Source organism: Pongo abelii, chromosome 5, assembly GCF_028885655.2.
Source record: "Pongo abelii isolate AG06213 chromosome 5, NHGRI_mPonAbe1-v2.0_pri, whole genome shotgun sequence".
NCBI lineage: Eukaryota > Metazoa > Chordata > Mammalia > Primates > Hominidae > Pongo > Pongo abelii.
Genome location: NC_071990.2, coordinates 82,923,253 through 82,948,774, shown reverse-complemented (window position 1 = coordinate 82,948,774; position 25,522 = coordinate 82,923,253). Strand labels below are relative to the sequence as shown.

The following is a 25,522-nucleotide window of genomic DNA, read 5'->3' as shown; positions in this document are numbered from 1 at the left end:
AGGTTTATTATAAATAATTGGCGCTTGTAATTGTGGAGGCTGATAAGTCTGAGATCTGCAGTCAGCAGGGTGGAGATCTAGGAGAGCAAATGGCATAGTTCCAGTCCTGGTCCAAGGGCCCAAGAAGTAGAAGAGCTGATGTTGTAGTATCAGAATGAAAGCCAGCAGGCTCAAGACCCAAGAAAAGCCCATGTTTAAGTCTAAGCCTAAAAGCAGGAAAAAACCTGATGTCCCAGCTCTAAAGCAATCAAGTAGGAGGAGTTCCCTTTTGTTCTATTCAGGTCTTTTACTGATTGGATGGGGCTCATTCACATTAAAGAAGGCAGTCTGTTTTACTCAGCCTACCAATGCAAATGTTACTTGAACCCAGAAATACCCTCACAAACACACACAGAATAATGTTTGACCAAATGTCTGGACACTCTGTGGCCTAGTCAAGTTGACACATAACATTAACCATCACAGAAGTCAAGGTGGTTTATAGTATTGTTCAAAACACCTATGAATTTCTTGATTTTTTTTTGTTTAACTGTTCTATCTATTGCTGAGAGCAGAGTGTTCAAATCTCCTGCTGTGATCATGAAATTTTCTATTTCTCCTTTTAGTTCAGTTGATTTTCACTTCATGTATTTGGAAGTTCTGTTATCAGGAATAAAAATCTTTATGATTAGGCATATACAAATTATTCTTTTACTACAGCTGTAGCAAAACTGCATACACATTATTTCTTCTGAAGAATTGGCCGTTCTTTTTTTTTTTTTTTTTTTTTTTTGAGACAGAGTCTGGCTCTGTCGCCCAGGCTGGAGTGCAGTGGCACCATCTCGGTTTACTGCAACTCCACTTCCTGGGTTCAAGTTATTCTCCTGCCTCAGCTTCCCGAGTAGCTGAGACTGCAGGCACATGCTACCATGCCCAGCTAACTTTTGTATTTTTAGTAGAGACAGGGTTTCACCATGTTGGCCAGGATCTCAATCTCCTGACCTTGTTATCTGCCTGCCTCAGCTTCCCAAAGTGCTGGGATTACAGGCATGAGTCACTGCACCTGGCCGAGAACTGACCCTTTTATTATTATCAAATAGCCCTCTATCTCTGGCAACAATTTTTAAATTTTATTCAATTTATTTATTTATTGACTTATTTTTATTTATTTATTTATTTATTTATTTATTTTTGAGATGGAGTTTTGCTCTTGTTGCCCAGGCTGGAGTGCAATGGCGCAATCTCGGCTCCCCACAACCTCTGCCTCCCGGGTTCAAGTGATTCTTCTGCCTCAGCCTCCTGAGTAGCTGGAATTATAGGCATGCACCACCATGCCTAGCTAATTTTGTATTTTTAGTAGAGACAGGGTTTCTCCATGTTGGTCAGGCTGGTCTTGAACTCCTGACCTCAGGTGATCCACCCACCTCAGCCTCCCAAGGTGCTGGGATTACAGGCGTGAGCCACCACGCCCGGCTACTGGCAACAATTTTTGTCTCAAATCTGCTTTTCTGCTATTATAATAGCCACTCCAGCTTTATTGTGCTTATATCTTTTTCCATGCATTTCTTTTCTATTCTTTTTTTGAGACGGAGTCTTGCTCTGTTGTCCAGGCTGGACTGCGATCTTGGCTTCGCTGCAACCTCCACCTCCCAGGCTCAAGCAATTCTCATGCTTCAGCCTCCTGAGTAGCTGGGATTATAGGAGTGTGCCGCCACACCCAGCTAATTTTTTGTATTTTGTTTTATTTTATTTTATTTTTTGAGATAGAGTGCACCACCACACCCAGCTAATTTTTTGTATTTTATTTTATTTTATTTTTTTGAGATGGAGTGCAATGGCGCTATCTTGGCTCACTACAACCTTCGTGGGTCTCTGCCTCCTGAGTAGCTGAATTACAGGCACCTGCCACCATGCCAGGCTAATTTTTTTGTATTTTTAGTAGCAACGGGGTTTCACCATGTTGGCTGGGATGGTCTTGACCTCCTGACCTCAGGGGATCTGCCCACCTTGGCCTCCCATCCCTGGGATTACAAGCGTGAGCCGCTGTTCCCCGACTCTGCATCCTGTTTTATCAGCAGGTTCTTCCTGTATCTTGTGCCAATCTGCTATCTCATCCTGTGACTATTCTTGCCTAACCTTCTGGGAATGCAGCCCAACAGATCTCAGCCTCATTTTACCCAGCCCCTATTCAAGATGGAGTCACTATGGTTCAAATACCTCTGACATCCCCCTACACCAGTCAGAAGTTCAGACCTCCGGAACTCCTGACTGACTGGCTTCAAGTTGGGGTTCCCATGACTCCCTCTTTGAGTTCTATTAATTTGCTGGAGTGGCTCAAAGAACTCAGGAAATAATTATATTTATGTTTTTTTTTTTTTTTTTTTTTTTTTTTTTTTTGAGACAGAGTTTTGCTCTTGTTGCCCAGGCTGGAGTGCAATGGCACGATCTCTGCTCACTGCAACCTCCGCCACCCAGATTCAAGTGATTCTCCTGCCTCAGCCTCCCGAGTAGCTGGGATTACAGGCTTTTGCCACCATGCCTGGCTAATTTTGTATTTTTAGTAGAGACGGAGTTTCTCCATGGTGGTCAGGCTGGTCTCGAACTCCCAACCTCAGGTGATCTGCCTGCCTCGGCCTCCCAAAGTGCTGGGATTACAGACGTGAGCCACCGCGCCTGGCCTACTGGTTTATTAAAACGGATATTACAAGGGATACAGATGAAGAGACGCATAGGGTGAGGTATGAGGGAAGGGATGTGGAGTTTCCATGCCCTCCCTGTGTGTTCCACCCTCCAGGAATTTCCACGTGTTCACCTATCTGGAAGCTCATGAACTCTGTCCTCTTGGATTTTTATGGAAGCTTCATATCAGCATTCCTTCCCACAGGATATAGGGTGGGACTCTCTCATGGGAGGGTCTTAAGACCCAGAGTCAGAAAGGTGGGGAAACTATGGAAGAAGGGCAGGAGACGGTCAGAGGCCTGTTCCTGAGGTCTAACATACCCAACTTTATAACAAATGACTGTAACAAGGGCTATGGGAGTTATGAGCCAAGAGCTGTGGATGAAAACCAATATATAAATCACAACACCACAGGCTGTTACTTTTTCCAATCTAGCCTCTTATCCATTTTTCAAGGACTCTTCATAAGTTCTGGACCTTCAATGGCCAAGGTTCTTGTTTTCCAATGCACTGATAAGTTTAAGTATGTTAAGTATGTTTTCTTTTTTTTTTTTTTTTGAGACAGAGTTTTGCTCTTGTCGCCCAGGCTGGAGTACAGTGGTGTGATCTCGGCTCATTGCAACCTCCATCTCCCTGGTTGAAGTGATTCTCCTGCCTCAGCCTCTCGAGTAGCTGGGATTATAGGTGCCTGCCACCATGCCCGGCTAATTTTTGTATTTTTAGTAGAGACGGGGTTGTACCATGTTGGCCAGGCTGATCTCCAACTCCTGACCTCAGGTGATCTGCCTGCCTTGGCCTCCCAAAATGCTAGGATTACAGGTGTGAGCCACCACGCCCGGCCTAAGTAAGTCTTTTCTATCAGTCCTAGGGATTTATGGCATGAAGAGAAGGCTCCAACCACTATGTATCGAACTCACTCTTTTTCTTTCTTCTCTCTCTGTCTTTCTAATAGTGACAACACAGATTTAATTATTTAGCTAAGTAGAAAAGGAATAGGAGCAATTCTCAGTAAGATGGGCTGAGAAATGAAAGTGATACATTTTTCAGTCATCATAAAGGGAAGAATTTTAGGAGTTCAGTGTTCTGATTGTAATAGAATGCTAAGCCTGCTAAGTTTATAAGTTTGATTTATCTCAAAGTTCTGCTTATTTCATCTAGGCTTTGAATTTGCCTTGAATTTCTCCGGTATTTGCCTTGAATTTCAGAGATTTTTTTGGTGGACTATGCTTTTAAACATAAGATTCTAAAGTTATATTCAAATACTGCCACCTTGTGGGTTATTCTTTGTTTCCCCATCCCACCCTTTTGGTGGAAACAGATTCATCCAGGCAGTTCATTTCAGGTTATGTCAATTAAGTTGCTAAGAGTTGTACTAAGAGCCTTATATATATAATATAATTATTATATCATATATATTATATATTATATATTTTATATAATATATATTATATATAATATATAATATATATTATATTATTATTATATCATATATATAATATATGTATAAAGGGAATAATTATATGTATAATATATGTATAAAGGGAATAATTGCTAGGAAAGGCCATCCAGAAAGGCTTCACAGATATGTGGGGAGGTGGCCCTCTGTAAGTAAGGATTGGAAAGATAATGATTCTATAGGAAGAACGCAGCTGGGACCATACACCTGAATCCAGAAGAACACGAACACCCTATGTGGCCTATTGTTTTGTCTGCCTCACCCTGCTTTCTTTTGGGAAACTACTCTTCACTCTGCTTTAACCGTGACTCTAATAGAGGATGTCAATCATGTTATCCTTGATTCCTCACCTAATCCAAGCGGACATGAGTCCATCAGGTGCCTAGAACTTTTGTGCTTGAGATAATAGGCTCAGTGCTATCTTCCCTAATGGCAAACCTGAGGTGAGATATGTGATTTATGTGAGGTACTTAATTTATGTGCCAGAAAGTTGTAGTCAACCAGTGATGTCCTGCAGAAGATGGTGTAGAGTAGAAGAGAATGAGGCTAAACAATAAGGTTCCAGTCATCTCTAGGCCAGCTGCACTACTGATCTTCCTGTAAAAATCATTCTTGTAGAACGTAATCAGGTTTGGGTTTCTAATCAAATTCTAATGTTTTCTCTTCTGCCACCAGCACTGTCATTTCCTACTCCTATACAACTTGAAAGACAGCAAAATACACGTAATGATGTCAGTACTTTTAATTATAAAGGATAGTACTACCAATTTATTTTGGAAAAATGGTATTTAGGGAGTTTATTATAGATGCCATGTGGCTTAGAAACATTTCTGCAGTGCTCTACTCTTGATGCCTGTACTATTCTTTTTCTACTCCCTCCCCCTATCACTGCAATCTTTTTATTTATTTATTTATTTACTTATTTTTTGAGACGGAGTCTCGCTCTTTCGCCCAGGCCGGAGGGCAGTGGCGCTATCTTGGCCCACTGCAAGCTCCGCCTTCCAGGTTCACGCCATTCTCCTGCCTCAGCCTCCCGGGTAGCTGGGACTACAGGCGCCCGCCACCGCGCGCGGCTAATTTTTTTTGTATTCTTAATAGAGACGGGGTTTCACCGTGTTAGTCAGGATGGTCTCAATCTCCTGACCTCGTGATCCGCCCGCCTCGGCCTCCTGGGATTACAGGCGTGAGCCACCGCGCCTGGCCCATCACTGCAATCTTTTAAAGCCATCTCTGGTTTTTTTATTTTTTACTTTAAAAAATAAAACTACTTTAGAAACTCTAGTCAATTATTTTTCCAAACTTTGATTTTTTTAATCATTCAAGTAATATTTAAATTATTGCAATGAAAATTACAGAAGTCAAAATGATAGAAATTAAGAATCACCCATAATTCCACCATAGAAACAATCATTGTAGACGTATTTTGACCTATTCTTTCATGTGTAAACACAAGTTTTTTAAAAAAATCAAACAAAATGGCTCATTTTGATTTCTTCCTCCCTTAACCACATCTACAATATATTTTTCATTTAATTGTATTTCATTTGTACTGTTTCCTAATTATTTTAATATTTTGTCTTGCAAATAACCAGTAAGTACTTTTGAAAGCATCTAACTTTCCTGGGAAAAGGGGAACAATTCTACATCCCTTTGACTGGAATGTTATTTCTTTCCTGCTTCATCTGCTTATCTCCTCGTTATCTAGTTATCTAGTTATCTGAGTTATCTTCTGCTCATTCTTTAGTTCATGTGTCACATCTTTTGGAAGTCAGATAAATCTATCAGATAAATACTATAAGTATTACAAAGTATTCTTTGTAAAGTCATAATACTTATAAACGTTGCAATTTATTATGCTTGGGAATATCTGGGTCTACATGTATTTTGTTCACTGTTGGATCCCCAATGCTTACCACAAATTGTCCGAGACCTGGTAATTTTAACTTTTATTTATTACTATTTTTTGAGACAGGGTCTCACTCCGGTTGCCTAGGCTGGAGTGCAGTGGCGTGATCTTGACTCATTGCAGTGGCGTGATCTTGACTCATTGCAGTGGCGTGATCTTGACTCACTGCAGCCTTGATCTCCCAGGGCTCAGGGTATTCTCCCACTTCAGCTTCCTGAGTAGCTGGAATCACAGGCGTGCGCCACCATGCCTGACTAATTTTTTTTTTTTTATTTTTAGTAAAGGTGGGGTTTCACCATGTTGTCCAGGCTGGTCTTGAATTCCTGGGCTCAAATGATCTACCCGCCTCTGCCTCCCAAAGTGCTGGTATTACAGGTGTGACTCACCTTGCCTGGCCGTAACTTTTAAATTAATGAATGCCTGCTTGGACTAATTCAGCCACTAAGGAAATACCTTATTTATTAGCACTATTTATGAAGTATTATTGTGTGTGACTAAGGCTCTCTGCTAAGTGCTATATATCTCTATCATTACATTTTCACAACCCCAAAATACATTATTTCTCCCATTTTGCAAATGAGGAAACTGAGGCTTCAGAAAAGTGAATTAACTTGCCCAGATACAAGAGAGAGAAGTTACGAACTCAGGTCAATGCATTTATTTACCCTAGCAGCTTTATTTGCCATTATTGGCGTCTTTGTTCATGAATATGAAAGTCATTATATGTGGCTTCTTTTTTTAAATATCTGGAGATACAACTTCAGCTTATTTTCAAAATCACTCAATTTTGACATTACAAACTGGTTTTTGTTTTGTAGAAGGGCATTCAGAATAAAGAGCAAAGAGACAATTATGTGCTGGGAAGGGCAGCAGGAGGGCTGGGTCCTAGTCTCCCTTTCTGTTTGGCTAAGCAGCTGTGTGGCTTTGGGCTAGTAACCTACCCTCCCACAAAAAAGGCTTCAAAAGAGAGCAAGCAGAGCTCAGTGGGCATTAAGAAATGCGCAACTCCTTTCTTTTAGAGATTAGATGAGGCCGACTCAGTGGCTTGTAAAATTCACAACGTGGCAGAGCTGTACAGCCAACTCATGATTCCTAGTGTCGTTTGTTTTGAGTCACACTACCCCTCCTTGAACAATCATTTACTGAGTGCTTACCGTATTAGGCATTCAGCAGCAGTGTGTTTCCCATTCAGTACCCTAGTATTGATTATTGGCTACTGTCCCTCCTAGCATTTTTCACTCGACCACTTTCTAAATGGCCTTTAGATTCAGAGTTCAAGTGGAAAAAGCCTAGTGTAAGCCTGGTGTCAGGCACTAAGTGGCGTGACCCGGGTCGGCAGCTAGTCCTACGGTGGTGATCTAAGAGGGCAGTGACGCCTTCTGACCAAGGGAGTGACTGCCAGATAATCCGGGTGTATGGCGATCCAGAGAGGGGTGAGGCTGGGTTTACGGAGACTACACCTTTGGCTTTGCCGTAACCCCACTGCTAAGGCCATGAGAGGAAACTCTTCTGTGCAGGACGCCTATGAAGTTGGCTTCTGCTGCTGCGTAGTGACCGGGTGTCCAAGGCATCCTGCCAGGTCTCCTTCTCCACTCGGGTTTAGCCTCCCCTCAGAGTCTCCAGCTGCCTGGAGAGACGTTTCTAACTAGGAGATGGCTGGCCTGGAAAGGGGCACTCCCATCACCATTGTTGGCCTAGAGTCCCCCGCTGCGGCCTTTTTCTTTTCCCCGCCCCTGGCCTGAGTCAGCGGCCCCAAGACCTGCGAGGTCAAGCTCCTTTGGGGCGCCAGGGAAAAGGCCATGGCAGAGGTGCTGCCACGCGAAACCCTCTGGGCAGGCATCAGCCAATCATCAAGAGACATACAGGAGCCCCAGCCAACCAGCGCCCACCTTATTACTGAGACCCGCCCGTTCGGGCCCTTCCTCCACATCCCAGTTCTCGATTTCTGTAGTAGCGGCTGTATTGCAGCCGCCTGCCGAACCGACCCGGTCTGGGGACTGGCCCCTCTGGCGCCGTTCGGTTTCTCTTATTGCCTTCACTGAGGATGAGTCCCTGTGTGGCTCTATGTGGACCCTGCGGAATCCACCCGCGCAGTTTCATCTAGCGACTGGTGAGGGAGGGCTTGGCGCTGCCCGACCGTGCGGTGCGGCTTCCCTTCAGCCCGGGGGCAAGGGGAGAGTATTCGCCTTCTGGAGGGTGCGGGTGGCTGCGGACGGCGCCGCGGGGGGACCGTGGGGAGGGGACTCTGTGGCCCCGAGGCTGCCGGGCTTCGCGCGAGGCGGCGCGGAGAGGGCCGAGTGGCCAGGGTCCCTACCGCCCCCCTCAGCTAATGAATGGCTTGTCCCGGCGATGCGTTACGCTCCCGTCCTGCCGGACACGCCCTCCAGCGACATTGCATTCCTAGTTGTGATAGTTGTGTAGTGTCACTTTCCTTCGAGTCTTGGATTTGAAGCCATTCCTGTGGGCGCTCATGTTCCTTATCCCCTTCCTGGAGTCACAAGTTTGAGTCCACCCTGGGGATACTGACTCTCGGGAAGCAGGTCGTGAAATCTGATAAGTGGACATTGACTGCTACGTAAAAAGGAACTGATTCTTTTTGGAGGGTGGGGTTGAGAGAGACAGAGAAGACAGGCCTTTTGTTTTTGTAACAGGCAGAGCTGTCTGGCTCAAAGAGTTTTAGTTCAGCTGCGAATTAGGTAACATAGGCCGTCCTTGACTCCTGTTATCCAACGTGGTTCATAAAACTTGACTGTGTTAGCCAGAGATTCATGTAGCACCTTTTAACTTATGCCTCGAAGTAGGCCATTTGAAATTTATCAGAAATACTGAAAGGATATGACTTTTATGAGTAGTAGTGTTTCAGTGCCCATTAAGTGGTGTAAATTCACAGGCTTGCCAGCCTCCTCTTGATCATTTCTCATTTTGTATTTTGAATTCCTTGATTTTTCTTTGTTTTAGAAATTGAGGCAAGGTAGATGAGGACAAAACTGATTTCTAAAAATGATTACATTTGCAAATATTTGCAGAAGCTTTAGTCAAACCAGAGTTTACTTCAAGAAATTTTTTAGGCCGGGCGCGGTGGCTCACACCTGTAATCCCAGCTACTGGGGAGGCTGAGAATTGCTTGAACCCGGGAGGTGGAGGTTGCCGTGAGCCGAGATCGCGCCACTGCACTCCATCCTGGGCAACTGAGTGTGGCACCATCTCAAAAAAAAAAAAAAAAAAAAAAAAGATGCCTGTAATCCCAGCAGTCTGGGAGGCCAAGGTGGGCGGATCACTTGAGGTCAGGAGTTCGAGGCCAACATGGTGAAGCCCCGTCTCTACCAAAAATACAAAAAAATTAGCCAGGCATGGTGATGTGTGCCTGTAATCCCAGCTACTCGGGAGGCTGAGGCAGAATCGCTTGAGTCTCCAGCTGCCCTACCAAACTGCTTTTGAATTCAATTATTTTGAATTAAATTCCATGGTACTTTTTTCTACTACACTATGCTAGTTTAATTGAAATTTTTCTAACTGCCTTTTGGGAGAGCAGTTTGGTAGCATAGAATAGGTAGGATCAAGAGTACTTTTCTGTCGGTATTATTTTAGGTAGGCTTTTTTAAACTTTCACATGAATTTCCTCATCAGAAAATGAAAGTGATCATATTTACAGGGGCAATAATAAGGCTGAAATAAGGATTATATTTATGTAGAGCACTATGTATAATGTATAAAACAAAATTTCACCTATAATTTTTGTGTGTTTGTTCCGTTGTTTAGTTTTGTTTTGCTTTACTCACTTCCAAAGTATTGACCCCTTACTCTTCTTTCTAGTTTCCCTATCTGTTCTCCAAGCCAGAAACCTGGGAATTACCACCACATCTTGTCAATTCAAGATCCTAAGTCTTTGGATTGCCTGCCCTTTTTTTTTTAATGTCTAAGGAAAGGCACATAAGGCTGTTCAAAATCCTGTCTATCCTTGTGTGTATGTTAGGCCTCACTTCTTTCTGTCTTCTGAATTATTTAGAAATTTTGGAATGGACCAAGATGATTCTAGTTCTTTTATATTTACTATCCCTTCTGCTTCAAATGTGCTCTCACCCAGAATTTATCAGGCCAACGCATATGGTACTCTTTTTTTTTTTTTTAGAAGGAGTCTCGCTCAGTAGCTCAGGCTGGAGTGCAGTTGCATGATCTTGGCTCTCTGCAGCCTTGACTGACCAGTTTTAAGTGATCCTCCCACCTCAGCCTCCAGAGTAGTTGGGACTACAGGGATGTGCCACTACATCTAATTTTTGTATTTTTTTTTGTAGAGACGGGTTTCACTATGTTGCCCAGGCTGATTTCAAAGTCCTGGGCTCAAGTGATTTGCCTGCCTCAGCCTCCCAAAGTGTTGGGACTACAGGCATGAGCCACTGTGCCTGGCCAGTACTCATCTTTTAAGTCTTAGTTTATACATAGTTTATATATCTCCTGTAGAAAGTCTTCCCTGGACCCCTCTTCTGCACTCCCCGTTCCTACGTGTCACTTGTTTTATCTTGACCGTAGGTTTATAATTATATGTTTTAGTTACTTGCCTAAATAAAATTACTCTCTTCTACCAAACTGTGACCCTTTGATAATAGGAACTGTGTAATAGATCATAAGTTTTGTTCAGTTAGTACATATGTTAAACTAGCTGTGCATCCACCTATTATCCATGAACCTGTATTTTATTTTATCTAAAATATTTAGGTCCTAATTATTTTTGTATTCCCAATGCCTTGTGACCTACTGTGGATGCGCTGAAGGAGACAGTGTAGCGTAGCAGAAATAGCATGGACCTCATCATTAAACAGATCTGTATTTGAAGTCTGACTCCCTCTTTTCTTGGTGGTATGATTTGGGTGGTTTACTTGACTGGTCTGATGTAAAGCATTCTTATGTATTAGGTCTTTAAATGCTTATTTCCTTTGCTTTCTTCCCCTTCATTAAGCAGTTTTTGAATGCATAGATAAGAAGTACAATAGGCATTGGAAATATGGGCCTGGAGTTTAGGGCAAGAGACAGATTTGGGGATTTATAATCATGTGTACAGTAGAGCTAAAAGCATGAAAAGGATTGAAGCTATCAGGGAGAATATGAAGTAGAGGACTGAGGATCATTTGAGAGAAGGCCAGTTTGAAGGACAGGGGAAGCGATAATGCCCTAGGAAGAAGTGGTTAAGAGAGAGAGCCCATGCTTAAATGTTTCTGCGACTTCCTGCCCTTCCTGGATCTCTTTTTGACTCCTTAAGGGAATGAGGTTTTAAAGACATAAAAGCAGGGAAGGCAAGTAAGAATTGAAAATATCTAAAAGTGTTTGGTAATTTGAAAGTCATTAGTAACTTTAGCAATAATGGTTTCTTTGGAGAAGTGGTAACAGTGATAATGAAGCTCAAACATGAATTTTGGAATTAAAATTTATTACCTTTTTATGACTGAAGAAACAATAGTAATGAAAACTATTATTCGTTGAATGCATATTTAGTGCCAGGTACCATGTTAGGTAGTTTCATTTATCATTATAGTAACCCTGTGAAGTCTGTGGATTGTTTCTATTTTCAGGTGAAGAAACGACTTGGAGAGATTATGTCATTTTTTAGTTATATAACTGATAACAGCTGACATTGCTATATTCGAATCTATATATGTAAAACTCTAAGAAATCCTAGCTCTTAATCGCTTCCATGTTTATGTTCATAGTATTCTGTAGGTGCTGCTTTCTCTATATGATAGTATGGAATGACTTTTTAACATTCTTTTTTTCCCCTTTAAATGTTTACATTATATATACTAATGAATTAGGGAATTCTTTTCTGTTGTATCTTAATTCTTTAATGTAAGGTTTGAGTGATTCACCAATAAGTAGTTCCTTCCAGGTATTATGCATACACTGAAAATACAAACATGGTGGGATTTTAGAGCTTTAAAATAATGAAATTAACTGGATGAACTATTTTGCCACATACAATAAATGGTCCCTACTTATCCAAGGACACATTCTAAAACCCCCAGTGGATGCCTGAAACTGCAGAGAGTACTGAACCCTATATATGCTATGTTTTTACAATTTGCTAACCAAGAGGGCTACTCAGTGACTATCGAGTTGGTAGCATGTACAGTATGGCAACGCTGGACAAATGTATGATTCATGTCTCAGGTGAGGTGGAGTGGTTTGGAGTGGGACACTATGAGATTTCATCATACTGCTCAGAATGGCATGCAATTTAAAACATAAATTGTTTATTTCCAAAATTTTCATTTAATATTTTTGGACTGTGTTTGATTGTGGGTAATAGAAACCATAGAAAGCAAATGGATAATGAGGAACTACTGTATCATGCTTTCCGTTTTTAACCTTTTAAATAAAAGTACTTGACGATTGGTACCTTTTTTTCTCTTTGCTACCACTTTTTTTTTTTTTTTTTTTTGAGACAGAGTCTCTCTGTCGCCCAGGCTGGAGTGCAGTGGCACGATCTTGGCTCACTGCAAGCTCCGCCTCCCGGGTTCACGCCATTCTCCTGCCTCAGCCTCCCAAGTAGGTGGGACTACAGGCGCCCGCCACCACACCCGGCTAATTTTTTGTATTTTTTTAGTAGAGACGGGGTTTCACCGTGTTAGCCAGGATGGTCTCGATATCCTGACCTCGTGATCCGCCCGCTTCGGCCTCCCAAAGTGCTGGGATTACAGGCATGAGCCACCGTGCCCGGCTTTTGTTTTGTTTTTGAGACGGAGTCTCGCTTTGTCATCAGGCTGGAGTGCAGTGGCGGGATCTCGGCTCACTGCAGCCTGCACCTTCTGGGTTCAAGCGTTTCTCCTGCCTCAGTCTCCCAAGTAGCTGGGATTACAGGCGTGCGCCCAGCTAATTTTTGTATTTTTAGTAGAGATGGGGTATCACCGTGTTAGCCAGGATGGTCTCGATCTCCTGGCCTCGTGATCCGCCCGCCTTGGCCTCCCAAAGTGCTGGGTTTACAGGCATGAGCCACTGTGCCCAGCTTTTGTTTTGTTTTGTTTTGTTTTGTTTTTGAGACAGAGTCTCGCTTTGTCACCAGGCTGGAGTGCAGTGGCGCGATCTCCGCTCACTGCAGCCTCCACCTCCTGGGTTCAAGCGTTTCTCCTGCCTCAGCCTCCCAAGTAGCTGGGATTACAGGAGTGCGCCCAGCTGATTTTTGTATTTTTAGTAGAGACGGGGTTTCACCATCTTGGCCAGGATTGTCTTGATCTCTTGACCTCATGGTCTGCCCACCCCGGCCTCCCAAAGTGCTGGGATTACAGACGTGAGCCACCATGCCCGGCCCCCAAACACATTTTTATTTGTTTTATCTTGTTCTTTTTGTTGTTGTTGTTCAAATCAACGTTTTAAGGGGGAAATGATTTTTATGAGGACTATATCAAATTACAGAATGTATAGATTAGTAGAACAGATCTGGAGCTATTAAGTTGGTGCAAAAGTAATTGCGGGTTTTGCCATTAAAAATAATTGCCATTACTTTTAGAGGGTTGGTTGTTGTGTTGGTGGTGGTGATATAGTTTTAGGGGGTATAGGTTTGGGATTGGATTCTTAAAAGTAATTGCCATTAATTTTTTTTTTTTTTTTGATACAGAATTTTGCTCTTGTTGCCCAGGCTGGAGTGCAATGGTGTGATCTTGGTTCACCACAAACTCTGCCTCCTGGGTTCAAGCGATTCTTCTGCCTCAGCCTCCCGAGTAGCTGGGATTACAGGCATGTGCCACCACGCCTGGCTAATTTTGTGTTTTTAGTAGAGATTGGGTTTCTCCGTGTTGGTCAGGCTGGTCTCAAACTCCCGACCTCAGGTGATCTGCGTGCCTCAGCCTCCCAAAGTGCTGGGATTACAGGTGTAAGCCACTGCGCCTGGCCATTGCCATTACTTTTACTAGCAAAATCTGCAGCTACTTTTGTACCAGCCTAATAGAGAGGATTATAATCATCTAGTTTCCAGGTGGAGAAATCAAAGTAGTTAAGATCAGAAAACTAGTTAGATCTCAGATTTCTGACTCTTGGTGTGGTATGAAGTGAGAGTGGAAAAATACAGATTTAGAATATTTCATACTTCCCTCTGATGCATGGAAGTTTTCCCTATACATATAGTAAACTCTTGTATGTCCTTCTAAATAGTCTTCTTATAGCCGATTTTCTCTGCTCCCAAAGACTACACATTAAGGAAGATCTAAAAGACCATATATATTGAGGCAAATTTTTCTCCTTTTGTCTTTAAACTTTTTAATGTAATTTTTAAACTATTGAATTAATCTTTTATGACTTTTGGATTTCAGATCCTACTTAGAAAGGTGTTTTGTACTTTGTGATTATAAAAAGAGTCTTTTGTATTTTCATCCAGTGCTTTTGTAGTTTCATTTTTTTGTTTGTCTTTGAACCATCTAGAATTTATATTGGTATAAGATATAAAGTAAGTACAGTATCTAAAGTTGTTTTTTAAAGATAGCTATCCAGTTGTTTTAATACCTTTGTTTAATTATCATCTCTTCATGTGATGAAGGACTTTTCAGGCAGAGGTAACAATATTTACACAGTGCCTGGGTACTTAGTAAAAACGGAATAACTGATGAGAGTGTTGGTTATTGTTGTGTTGGTGGTGATGATATAGTTTTAGGGGGTATAGGTTTGGGATGGGATTCTTAGAAAGATGGGAGATTTAAGCATATTCATAGCTTGTGGGGACATAACTAGTAGAGTGTAAAAATACAGCATAGAAAGAATGAAGGACTGGAAAGAAAGAGAGAAACTCCAGAGTACAACCAATATGGGTTAACTTTAAACATGAGAGTGGAAAATGGAGTAAGGATGACAGATAAAAATATAGGTACCATAAATATGAGAGGTCGATAGATTTAAGAAAAAAAAAGGAATTAACCCATTTATGCCAGAGGTTGCAAATGTTTTTTGTGAAAAATCAGACCTTGGCGATGACCTTGAGCATTAGGATGTAAATAACTCCCGCAAGCTTAGTGTTCCAGTAATGGAACACTAAGCATAAATGGGTTAAGGGCATCTAAATATGGAGGTAGTTGTGTTCTAAAGTACTCAAGGAGAGCGAGAGACAGATTTTGAATTTTTATTGTCTCTTCTCTTTCTCTTATAGGTCACCCTTGCAATTATGGATATTTAAAAGGATCAGACAGTGTGGAGGGGGAGTTCCCCTCCGCACTCCCCCTTGGTGCTTGACTCCAGGAATAATTTATAAACTGTGGAATTTTTTTAAATGAAGAACTTGTATTTGATATGAACTTTATAGAGCTATTTATAATTTTTTTGATTTAAGTGCCAAAAAATTGTATAAAGATATATAGTTTTATACTATTGTCATGAGGATTTAAATTATCCTAAAAAGGTAATTTATTCTCGGTAACTTCCTCAGTAGCACCTTTGTGTCCTGGCTTTTTCATTTTTTAAAATTAGTTTTCACGATTCCAAAGTAAGTGGTATAAAAACAATTAGGATGAATTCACCCATGCCTGACTGCACATCGAAGTGTCGATCCCTGAAGCATGCTTTGGATGTCCTTTCTGTGGTAACAAAGGGGAGCGAAAACCAGATTAAGGCCTTTCTCTCCAGTCATTGTTACAATGCTGCAACTATCAAGGATGTTTTTGGCAGGAATGCCCTCCACCTTGTTTCCTCCTGTGGAAAGAAAGGAGTGTTAGAATGGCTTATTCAGAAAGGAGTGGATCTGTTGGTGAAAGACAAAGAGTCTGGATGGACAGCATTGCACAGAAGCATTTTTTATGGACATATTGATTGTGTTTGGTCTCTATTGAAGGTAAGTGTCATTTGTTTATTTTAAATGTATTTAGTCCAGAATATGTTTTTCTTAATCATTTTCATACATCCTACATGCTTTTTGGAAAATATTTGCATTTTTTCTTACTTGTTTGCTATCTCTTACTACTGTAACTGATCTTTGCAGTTAAAACTCCATATATCCTTTTATTTAACTTTTTTGTGATGTAAAATTTTAAACATTTATCAAAGCTTACTATATATAATGAACTGTTGGCCAATTTTGTGTTATTTGTACATCTCATAATATTTTGAACTAAATCCCATACATCATTTAATGAGTATTATACATTATTAAAAGAAATACTTTACATTAAGTAAGCAAAATTTATTTGCACAAAGAATGATTTATGAATCGGGCAGCATTCAGAACCAGAAGAGGCTCAGAATGCTGTGCTGCAGCCTGAGCAGTGAGCTTTTATAGGCTAATGCAGAAGAAAGACAAAGAAAATATATTTAATTGGTTAGAGTGGAAAGACCCTAGTTAGAGGTTAGTTGGTGGTTTCTGATTGGTAAAGACTCTAGTTTCATTTTACTGTTTACTGGCTGTCTGTTTACTTACAGATGAACTTAAAGTGCTAGAGCTGCCCCAGTCTAATGGCATCTCAATTAGTATTTTTGTAACAATATCTTTTAGTATTTTAAAATGATTTATTCTTAAGTAACTATATTATTAACATTATTTTATTTTATTTTTTTTTGAGATGGAGTCTCGCTCTGTCACCCAGGCTGTAGTGCAGTGGCCCCTGATCTCGGCTCACTGCAAGCTCCACCTCCCGAGTTCACACCATTCTTCTGCCTCAGCCTCCCAAGTAGCTAGGACTATAGGCGCCCACCACCACACCCGGCTAATTTTTTGTATTTTTTTAGTAGAGATGGGGTTTCACTGTGTTAGCCAGGATGGTCTCGATCTCCTGACCTCGTGATCCACCCACCTCAGCCTCCCAAAGTGCTGGGATTACAGGCATGAGCCACCACACCCGTCCTATTAACTTTAAAAGGGCACTAGTTGTTGAACATTATTTAGGAATTGTGTTTTTGAGTAGTATGTTTCATTTCTTGTTTAGTTAGCATACGGTGTTTATAAGCGCTAAAGAAACTGATGAGGCCAGGTGTGGTGGCTCATGCTGTAATCCTAGCACTTTGGAGGCCGAGGTGGGCCGATCACTTGAGGTTATGAGTTCAACACAAGCCTGGCCAACATAGTAAAACGCCATCTCTACTAAAAATACAAAAATTAGCCGGGTGTAGTGGCATGTGTTTGTAGTCTTAGCTACTTGGGAGGCTGAGGCATGAGAATCAGTTGAGCCCAGGAGGCAGAGGTTGCAGTTTGCCAAGATTGTGTCACTGCACTCCAGCCTAGGCGACAGAGTGAGACTGTCTCAAAAAAAGAAATTGATGGCCAGGTGCGGTGGCTCATGCCTGTAATCTCGGCACTCTTGGAGGCAAAGGCAGGTGGATCACCTGAGATCAGGAGTTCAAGACCAGCCTGGCCAACATGGTGAAGCCCTGTCTCTTCTAAAAATACGAAAATTATTAGCTGGGTGTGGTGGCACACACCTGTAATCCTAGCTACTTGGGAGGCTGAGGCAGGAAAATCACTTGAACCCGGGAGGCGGCGGTTGCTGTAAGCTGAGATCGCACCACTGTACTTCAGCCTGGGCAACCGAGGAAGACTCTGTCTCAAAAAAAAAAAAATCATTAAAATTGTTTATATAAAATTTTCTTTCTAGTAGATTAGGTGTGTTGTATTGAATAGGCAAATAATAAAGGTTTTCAGATACACTCCAATGTCATTTTGCTAATGAATGCAAATTAGAAACTCACTATCAGAACTCATGAGTTTTAAATTTTATTTTATTTTATTTATTTTATTTTTTTTTTGAGACGAAGTCTCGCTTTGTCACCCAGGCTGGAGTGCAGTGGTGTGATCTCTGCTCACTGCAACCTCCACCTCCCAGGTTCAAGCAGTTCTCTTGCCCCAGCCTTCCCAGTACCTGAGATTACAGGCATGTGCCACCATGCCCGGCTTATTTTTGTATTTTTAGTAGAGATGGGGTTTCCCCATGTTGGCCAGGCTGGTCTTGAACTCCTAATCTCAAGTGATCCACCTGCGTCAGCCTCCCAAAGTGCAGGGATTACAGGCGTGAGCCACCATGTCCAGCCTTAAATTTAACAATTTTTTTTTGTATAGGGATTTTGTCATGTTTGTGGAGGACCTGGAAAAGAAAAAAACAGTTCTGGACCTTAAGGAACTTCTGGTCAAATTAAGAAGCTTACCTTCAGTGTCTTCATTTAATTTTGACTTAAAAAATATTTCTGTAGTGGCTTTTATGTAGTCACATTTACTGATCAGAATAATTTGTATTATATAGTAATAGTAAAATATTCTTTTGTGGAGTTAAACTCCCTACTGATCTTCTACTATTACTACTACTACTACTACTACTACTACTACTACTACTACTACTAGAACTATATTCTACTACTACTGCTGCTGCTGCTGCTGCTGCTGCTACTATTTCTTACTGGATCATCGTGGACAAATTATTAAATCTTGAACTTCAGTTTTATCTATAAAAAGAGAATAATAATAGCACTTTCCTTTTTTTTTTTTCCCCAGGGACTATCCATGAAGAAAAGCATTTTTAAGTTTGTTAACGGTAGAGCAGATTCCTCTTATATCTGAAACCTTAGGGTATCTGTTTAATTCCCTTATTGTCATTATAGGGAAAGCTAGGTTAGTAAGAGTTAAAGCATCTATCAGCAGCATTCTTACCCTTTTCCACCTGTAAAACCTTGGCTTTTTTTTTCAGTTTCTGCTGGAAAGTTGGATGACTGCCAACCCTGTTGAGTTTGAGAAGGTCCCTGGGTTTGGGTTTCCTGCCATCCTAGGGGTTGCCATTTAGGTGTTAGCATTTAGGGCTACAGTTTGAAATAGTTATGGTCTGGACTGAATTTTGGTCCTTTCCTCCCTGTGAGATTTTATTGCCCTATCGAATTCCTCAATCACTCTAACCACCTTGGCTAATAGAAGCCAGGAAATTGTGCCGTTGCCACCTTGCCCTTAGCTTGACTGTCTTATTGGCATCAGAGCCCTGCTGATCAGTGATAGATATATAACAGTGGATGTATTCCACTGATGGTTTTCCCCTAAATCCTGTATTAACCATTCAGCCTTCTCATGTTGGTAGGCTGTCTGCTTTTGTTCAGCATATTTTTTTACTTTGACCTTCCAACACTTCTTTAATTGGAAGGGGTGCAGTGATAAGTGTCTTCATGTCAGTTCTGTCTCTGATGCCAGCTGTAGCACTTCAGGTATTACGGATTATCAGGAAGAAACCACACACATTTTAATGAATTTGCATTTGATAAAACTTTACAGCTATAACATTTGTAAATTGCACAGTAAATTGTCAGTTTCTTATTGCCAAAGATATAAAACCTTAGCAGAAACTTGTTGCCTACAAAAAGCTGGAATAGAGACAGATTATCTTATGCAGCTTTTTTGGGGCTTCTTGATTCCATGACAGGATGCGTGGCTGGTAAAGACTGTTTATGCTTGTGGAGTCCTGCTGTATCTGTTGTTGCTAAACCATTGCTCTTTTATACTGGTGGTTTACTTACTATTCTGGAAGAACTTGCTTTAATTTTTCCCATTTGTAAATAGAAGACTTAACAGAATCATAGGTTATATGGATTAAATAATATACTGTCTGTGAGGTATTTGGAACAAATATTTTTTGAGTGCCTGATATGTGCCAGGCAGTAATCCAGGTGCTAGGGATATTGCAGTGAACAAGACAGAATCCCTTCTTTGTTTAAGTTTTTATTCTACTAGAGGGAGATAAACCAAAACCAAGCAATTAAATTAATGAACAATGGCCGGGCACAGTGGCACACACCTGTAATTATAGCACTTTGGGAGGCCGAGGCGGGCAGATCAGCTGAGGTCAGGAGTTCGAAACCAGCCTGGGCAACATGACAAAACCTCATCTCTACTAAAAATACAAAAAGTAGCTGGGCATGGTGGCACATGCTTGTAATCCCAGCTACTGGGGAGGCTGAGGCAGAAGAATCGCCTGAACCCAGGAGATGGAGGTTGCAGTGAGCCGAGATCACGCCACTGCACTCCAGCCTGGGTGACAGAGCGAGACTCCGTCTCAAAAAAAAAAAAACAATAACAACAAAAATTAATGAACAAATGGGAACATGCTTGATAAATATTGATGTATTAGAGTTCTTTTTGCATGCAACTGGAACCAACTATGGTAACATAAACAAAATATATTGAAGGGATATCAGATACCTCGCAGAATAAACAGGTCATAAACAATTAACTGTCAAATTATAAATAAGAAAAAATTCCTCAAACTAAAATAGAGTAAGTATAAACTAAATATAATAAACTGATTTGAAATTTTATGTCTCTCCTTCCCCGGATAATTTTTTTTTGTTTTTTTGAGATGGAGTTTCGCTCTTGTTGCCCAGGCTGGAGTGCAGTGGCGCGATCTCAGCTCACTGCAACCTCTGTGTCCTGGGTTCAGGTGATTCTCCTGCCTCAGCCTCCCAGGTAGCTGGGATTATAGGCATGCACCACCACACCTGACTAATTTTTGTATTTTTACTAGAGATGGGTTTCACCATGTTGGCCAGGCTGACGTTGAACTCCTGACCTCAGGTGATTCATCTGCCCACCTCCCAAAGTGCTGGGATTATAGTCATGAGCCACTGCGCCCAGCAGAGTATGGCTCCTCAAATGCAAAAAGAGTTAAATGTTTATGTTCACATGCACTCCCACACGACACAACCCAGAGCTAGGGACTTGTAGGGACAGTGTATTTATGGGGTATTAAAGGGGTATCAGAAATGCTTTATCATCAAAAATGTTCACATGGCCGGGAACGGTGGCTCACACCTGTTATCGCAGCACTTTGGGAGGCTGAGGCGGGCTGATCATGAGGTCAGGAGTTCGAGGCCAGCCTGGCCAACGTGGTGAAACCCCATCTCTACTAAAAATACAAAAATTAGCCGGGTATGGTGGCGGGCACCTGTAATCCCAGCTACTCGGGAGGCTGAGTCAGGAGAATTGTTTGAACCTGGGAGGCGGAGGTTGCAGTGAGCTGAGATCGTGCCATTGCACTCCAGCCTGGGCGACAAGGCCAGATTCCTTCCCCACTGCAAAAAAAACTTCACATGTAGTTAATTTCTATTTAAAATGTTAATTTTTTATTTCTTCACATTTTCTGATCCTTTCCTTATTCCAGCAAGAGTCAGATATGTGATTTTTAAAATTATTCTCTGCAGTATATGAGAGAAAAATGTGTGTGAATATGAGAGATAATTGTTATTAAATTTTTTTTCAGTGTATTTATGGGGTTGATTATCTGACTTTTTGATACATAAGAATGGGAAGTCCACTAGGTGTGGTGGCTCAGCCTGTAATCCCAGCACTTTGGGAGGCCAAAGCAGGTGGATCACCTGAGGTCAGGAGGTCGAGACCATCCTGACCAACATGGAGAAACCCCGTCTCTACTAAAAATACAAAATTAGCTGGGCGTGGTGGTGGATGCCTGTAATCCCAGCTACTTGGGAGGCTGAGGCAAGAGAATTGCTTGAACCTGGGAGGTGGAGGTTGTGGTGAGCCGAGATTGCGCCATTGCACCACTCCAGCCTGGGCAACAAGAGCGAAATTCTGTCTCAAAAAAAATAAATAAATAGGAAGTTACTGATTGTAGGTAATTGATAATATATATATATGTATTTATGTATTTTTTTGTTTGTTTGTTTTAGCATGGTGTTAGTCTGTATATTCAAGATAAAGAAGGCTTGTCAGCTTTGGATCTTGTAATGAAGGATAGACCAACTCATGTAGTATTCAAGAATACTGGTAAGAAAACTTCACAAATGGGCTGGGCGCTGCGGCTCACACCTGTAATCCCAGCAGTTTGGTAGACCGAGGCAGGCGGATCACTTGAGGTCAGGAGTTCGAGCCTGACCAACATGGTACAACCCCATCTCTACTAAAAATACAATCCTAGCTACAGGCAATCCTAGGTCCTCTAGGCAATCTTAGAGGCTGAGGCAAGAGTATTGCTTGAATCTGGGAGGCAGAGGTTGCAGTGAGTTGAGATCTTGCCACTGCACACCAGCCTGGATGATAGAGCTAGACTTCGTCTCAAAAAAAAAAAAAAAAAAAAAAATTTACAAATGTATTCCATTAAGGTGCAGCTTAGCTTAGAAAATTTTAATGAAATTTTATTCTTCTTAAAGTAGTGGGGAAATTTATTTGTGTGTGGCTATCTGCAAAGAAATTTTACTTTGGTATATGTTGGATATTTTTTGTTTCATATTCAGAACAATTTTATTTTGTATTTTAAAATTTCAATCCATATTTATGTCTATATAAAAGTACAATCTAAAATGGGAGACTGTTATAATTGTAACTACTGTAAAGTAATTGATATATACTCAGAAAGTAACATCAGCATTGAGGTAGAAGGAAAAAGGAATGGAAATTTTTATTCCTTTTGTTATTTTTGAGATAGGGTCTCTGGAAATTATCATTATTTTTGTGGTTGTTGTTGAGATAGGGTCTCGCTTTGTCAGTCAGGCTGGAGTGCAGTGGCATGAACATGGCTCATTGCAGCTTCAACCTTCTGAGCTTAAGCCATCCTCTCACTTCAGCCCTCCAAGTAGCTGGGAGTATAGACCCATGCCACCATGCCCAGTTAATTTTTTTTTTTTTTTTTTTGAGACAGTTTCCCTCTTATTGCCCAGGCTAGAGTGCAATGGCGTGATCTTGGCTCACTGCAATCTCCGCCTCCCGGGTTCAAGCTGAGAGGCTCTCTTCTCTCAGCCTCCTGAGTAGCTGAGATTACAGGCATGAGCCACCACGCCCGGCTAATTTTGTATTTTTAGTAGAGATGCGGTTTCTTTATGTTGGTCAGGTCTTGAACTCCTCACCTCAGGTAATCCGTCTGCCTCGGTCTCCCAAAGTGCTGGGATTACAGGCATGAGCCACTGCGTGCTGCCAATTTTTATATTTTTTTATAGAGATGAGGTTTTGCCACATTGACCAGGGTAATCTGGAACTCTTGGACTCAAGTGATCCTCCCGCCTTGGCCTCTCAAAGTGCTGGGATTACAGGCGTGAGACACTGTGCCCGGCTCCAATTATTTTTTTATTCACACATTCTCAGTTTCACTTATCCCTCCAGTTTGTTTGCTCTTTGAGATTTGGAAGTGGGAATTGGCAGAAAAGAAAAGATTTAATTGGGGCACTGTATAGTTTGCATTTAACTAGTGAGCAAGCTGAGTAAGGACACATTCTGTATTTCTGTTTCTACCCTGGATACTGCATTGCAGGTAACAGTGATAATTCCATTCTAAGACTTTATCATTTTCTAAAATAAAAATGAAGATTTATGTCATGAACTTAGCTGTGATTTGTATTCCTGTTTAATGGGCTTTACCCTAATCACTAGTGTGATTTCGTGTCTATGAAAAACAAAGTATTGAAAGTTAATGTTCCTGTACAAAGAGTAATATCACATTTGCTGCATTTAGAACCTTTGTCTGTGTGGATTAATAATATCTTACATTTGATATAGTTCTATTTATTATTTTCATGGAAACTAAGTAGATATGGCCGGTGGTGTTTTACTCATTTGGCAGTTAAACTTTAGCTGCTAAAGAAACAACAAACAGCCTGGGCAGAGTGGCTCATGCCTGTAATCCTAGCACTTTGCGGGGCTGAGGTGGGAGGATCACTTGAGCCCGTGAGGTGAAGACCAGCCTGGGCAACATAGTGAGACCTTGTCTCAATTATTAAAAAAAAAAAAAAAAGAAAAGAAGCAAGGAACAAATGTTTGATTGCTTGCATTGAGACAGACCTGTACTGTGATTTGGATTTTCTATTTCTAGAATTACCTAATATCATATTAATATATTCATTCACAAAAGAGTGTTGCATCTTTCTAAATATTGTAGTTAAATTAGTTCTTATATTTGTTTTAAAATATAAAAAAGTATAAAAACTAATTTTTATTTTAGATCCTACAGATGTTTATACTTGGGGCGATAATACAAATTTTACCCTGGGTCATGGAAGCCAGAATAGCAAACATCATCCAGAGTTGGTGGATCTGTTCTCTAGGAGTGGGATTTATATCAAGCAGGTATTTTCAAGTACAATCTATATACTTTTAGAGATGAGAAAGAACTTTTGTATTTGATTGTTCAGCTTTTCATGTGGATTACATAACTTTGAGGTACGGTAACATTTTAATGAGGAAATCAATCAGTAGAACTTTGCTAATTTTATTTTAGATATTGTTAGCCTTAATTATATTTAGACTTTGTAAAATACCCTAAAATATAAGATATTTGTGCAATTAGTGTTAGAAATTAGAAAATGTTATACAGATAGTTTAATTTAAGAGGGTAGAGCTTCTCTTGATTTTCTAGCTTTTCTATTTAACAAACATTACAATTCTGTAAGCTGTTTCGCAAGTGAATTTGTTGAAGCTCAGTGTTATTTTTGATAAGTGAACAACAGTTCTTTTTTTTTTGGTGGCATTAAAACCTAAAATAATTTCAATTTAGAAAACAACACACTTCTTGCAATTTTTTTGTAATGAAATAATGTTTTTAGGTTCCAAGCTATTTATCATGAAGAGAATATGTTTAATCTGATGTGAAGTTGGATGACAGCAGTCTGGAAAGGCTATAGAGTTTTTTAACTGAGGGTCTGGTAAACTGCCAGCCATTCTATTTAATTATTTGTATTCGCACTGACAAGCAATAAATAATTAAATGTCTAAGTCTCAGTTCTCAGATTGGATAGTAGATAAAACTAAAATTTCATCACTTATGGAGACAGACAAGCAATGTTTTGGAAGTGTGGGGTTCAAAAATTTGCCCTTAGATGCTTAGGCACAAGTGATGCTTTTTGTGAACCTGAGTTCTTAAATGTAAGTAATTGTAAAATTTTAATAGATACAATTGTAAAGATTTGGCCTGTGGTTTTATATCCTTATAATGCATGTTATCTTCTACTTCCCTAGATACAGCTGCTGTTGACAGATCTTTCTGTATTACATTGTGTATATGTGTGTATGTATGTGTATCTCTAGCCCCAGTCTTTCTCTTGAACTTTATTTCAGTTGTACTGTGGGTATTCTTTCAAGATATTTAAATTTAGAATGTCTGAAGTGTTATTTTTGCCACTCCTAAACTACCCGATTCAATTTTTAATGTTATAAATCTCAATTTTTAAATCCTGAAGATGATACCTCAGAGCATGTCTATTTAGTTCTTTTCTGTCTCATGAACCTAGCTGCCATGTCCTTTTCAAGCTCTTCTTTTGGACAGTGACAGCAGTGTCCTAATTTGACTTTTTGGCTCCATTCATTTCAACCCCAATAATATTCTTCTCCAGAATTATTTGTCTTAAAACAGAGCTAATTATGTATTTATCTGCTAAGTCACCTTTGGATAAAGTCCAAACTCTGTGGCTTGGAATGTAAGAACTTTTTCAGTCTTCCTAAATTACCATTTCAACTTATATTTCCTACAACTTCCTAGTTATATTCTTTCTGCATTTTGAAGTTCATAAGACTTCTTTGATCCAGAATATGAGCTTGGAGTGTTTTTATCACTATAGTACTGGCTCTTTCCAAC

The 25,522-nt window shown here is 40.6% G+C and overlaps 1 protein-coding gene across 6 annotated transcripts in view; it reads left to right on the top strand.

Annotated features, from left to right (window-relative positions):
* Window positions 1-6,303: 6,303 nt before the first annotated feature.
* Window positions 6,304-25,522, top strand: part of IBTK (inhibitor of Bruton tyrosine kinase) — a 79,091-nt gene continuing 59,872 nt past the window's right edge. For 4 of the 6 annotated variants that reach the window (XM_009242032.4, XM_054557784.2, XM_002817091.6 and 1 more), the window contains exons 1-4: window positions 6,304-8,130; window positions 15,142-15,819; window positions 21,633-21,729; window positions 23,894-24,018. In XM_009242032.4, coding sequence (XP_009240307.3) covers window positions 15,499-15,819; window positions 21,633-21,729; window positions 23,894-24,018 — 543 coding nt within the window. In that variant the 5' untranslated portion in view covers window positions 6,304-8,130; window positions 15,142-15,498. The remainder of the gene's footprint in view (window positions 8,131-15,141; window positions 15,820-21,632; window positions 21,730-23,893; window positions 24,019-25,522) is intronic. The other 2 variants (XM_063724879.1, XM_063724878.1) reach the window with 1 other exon arrangement.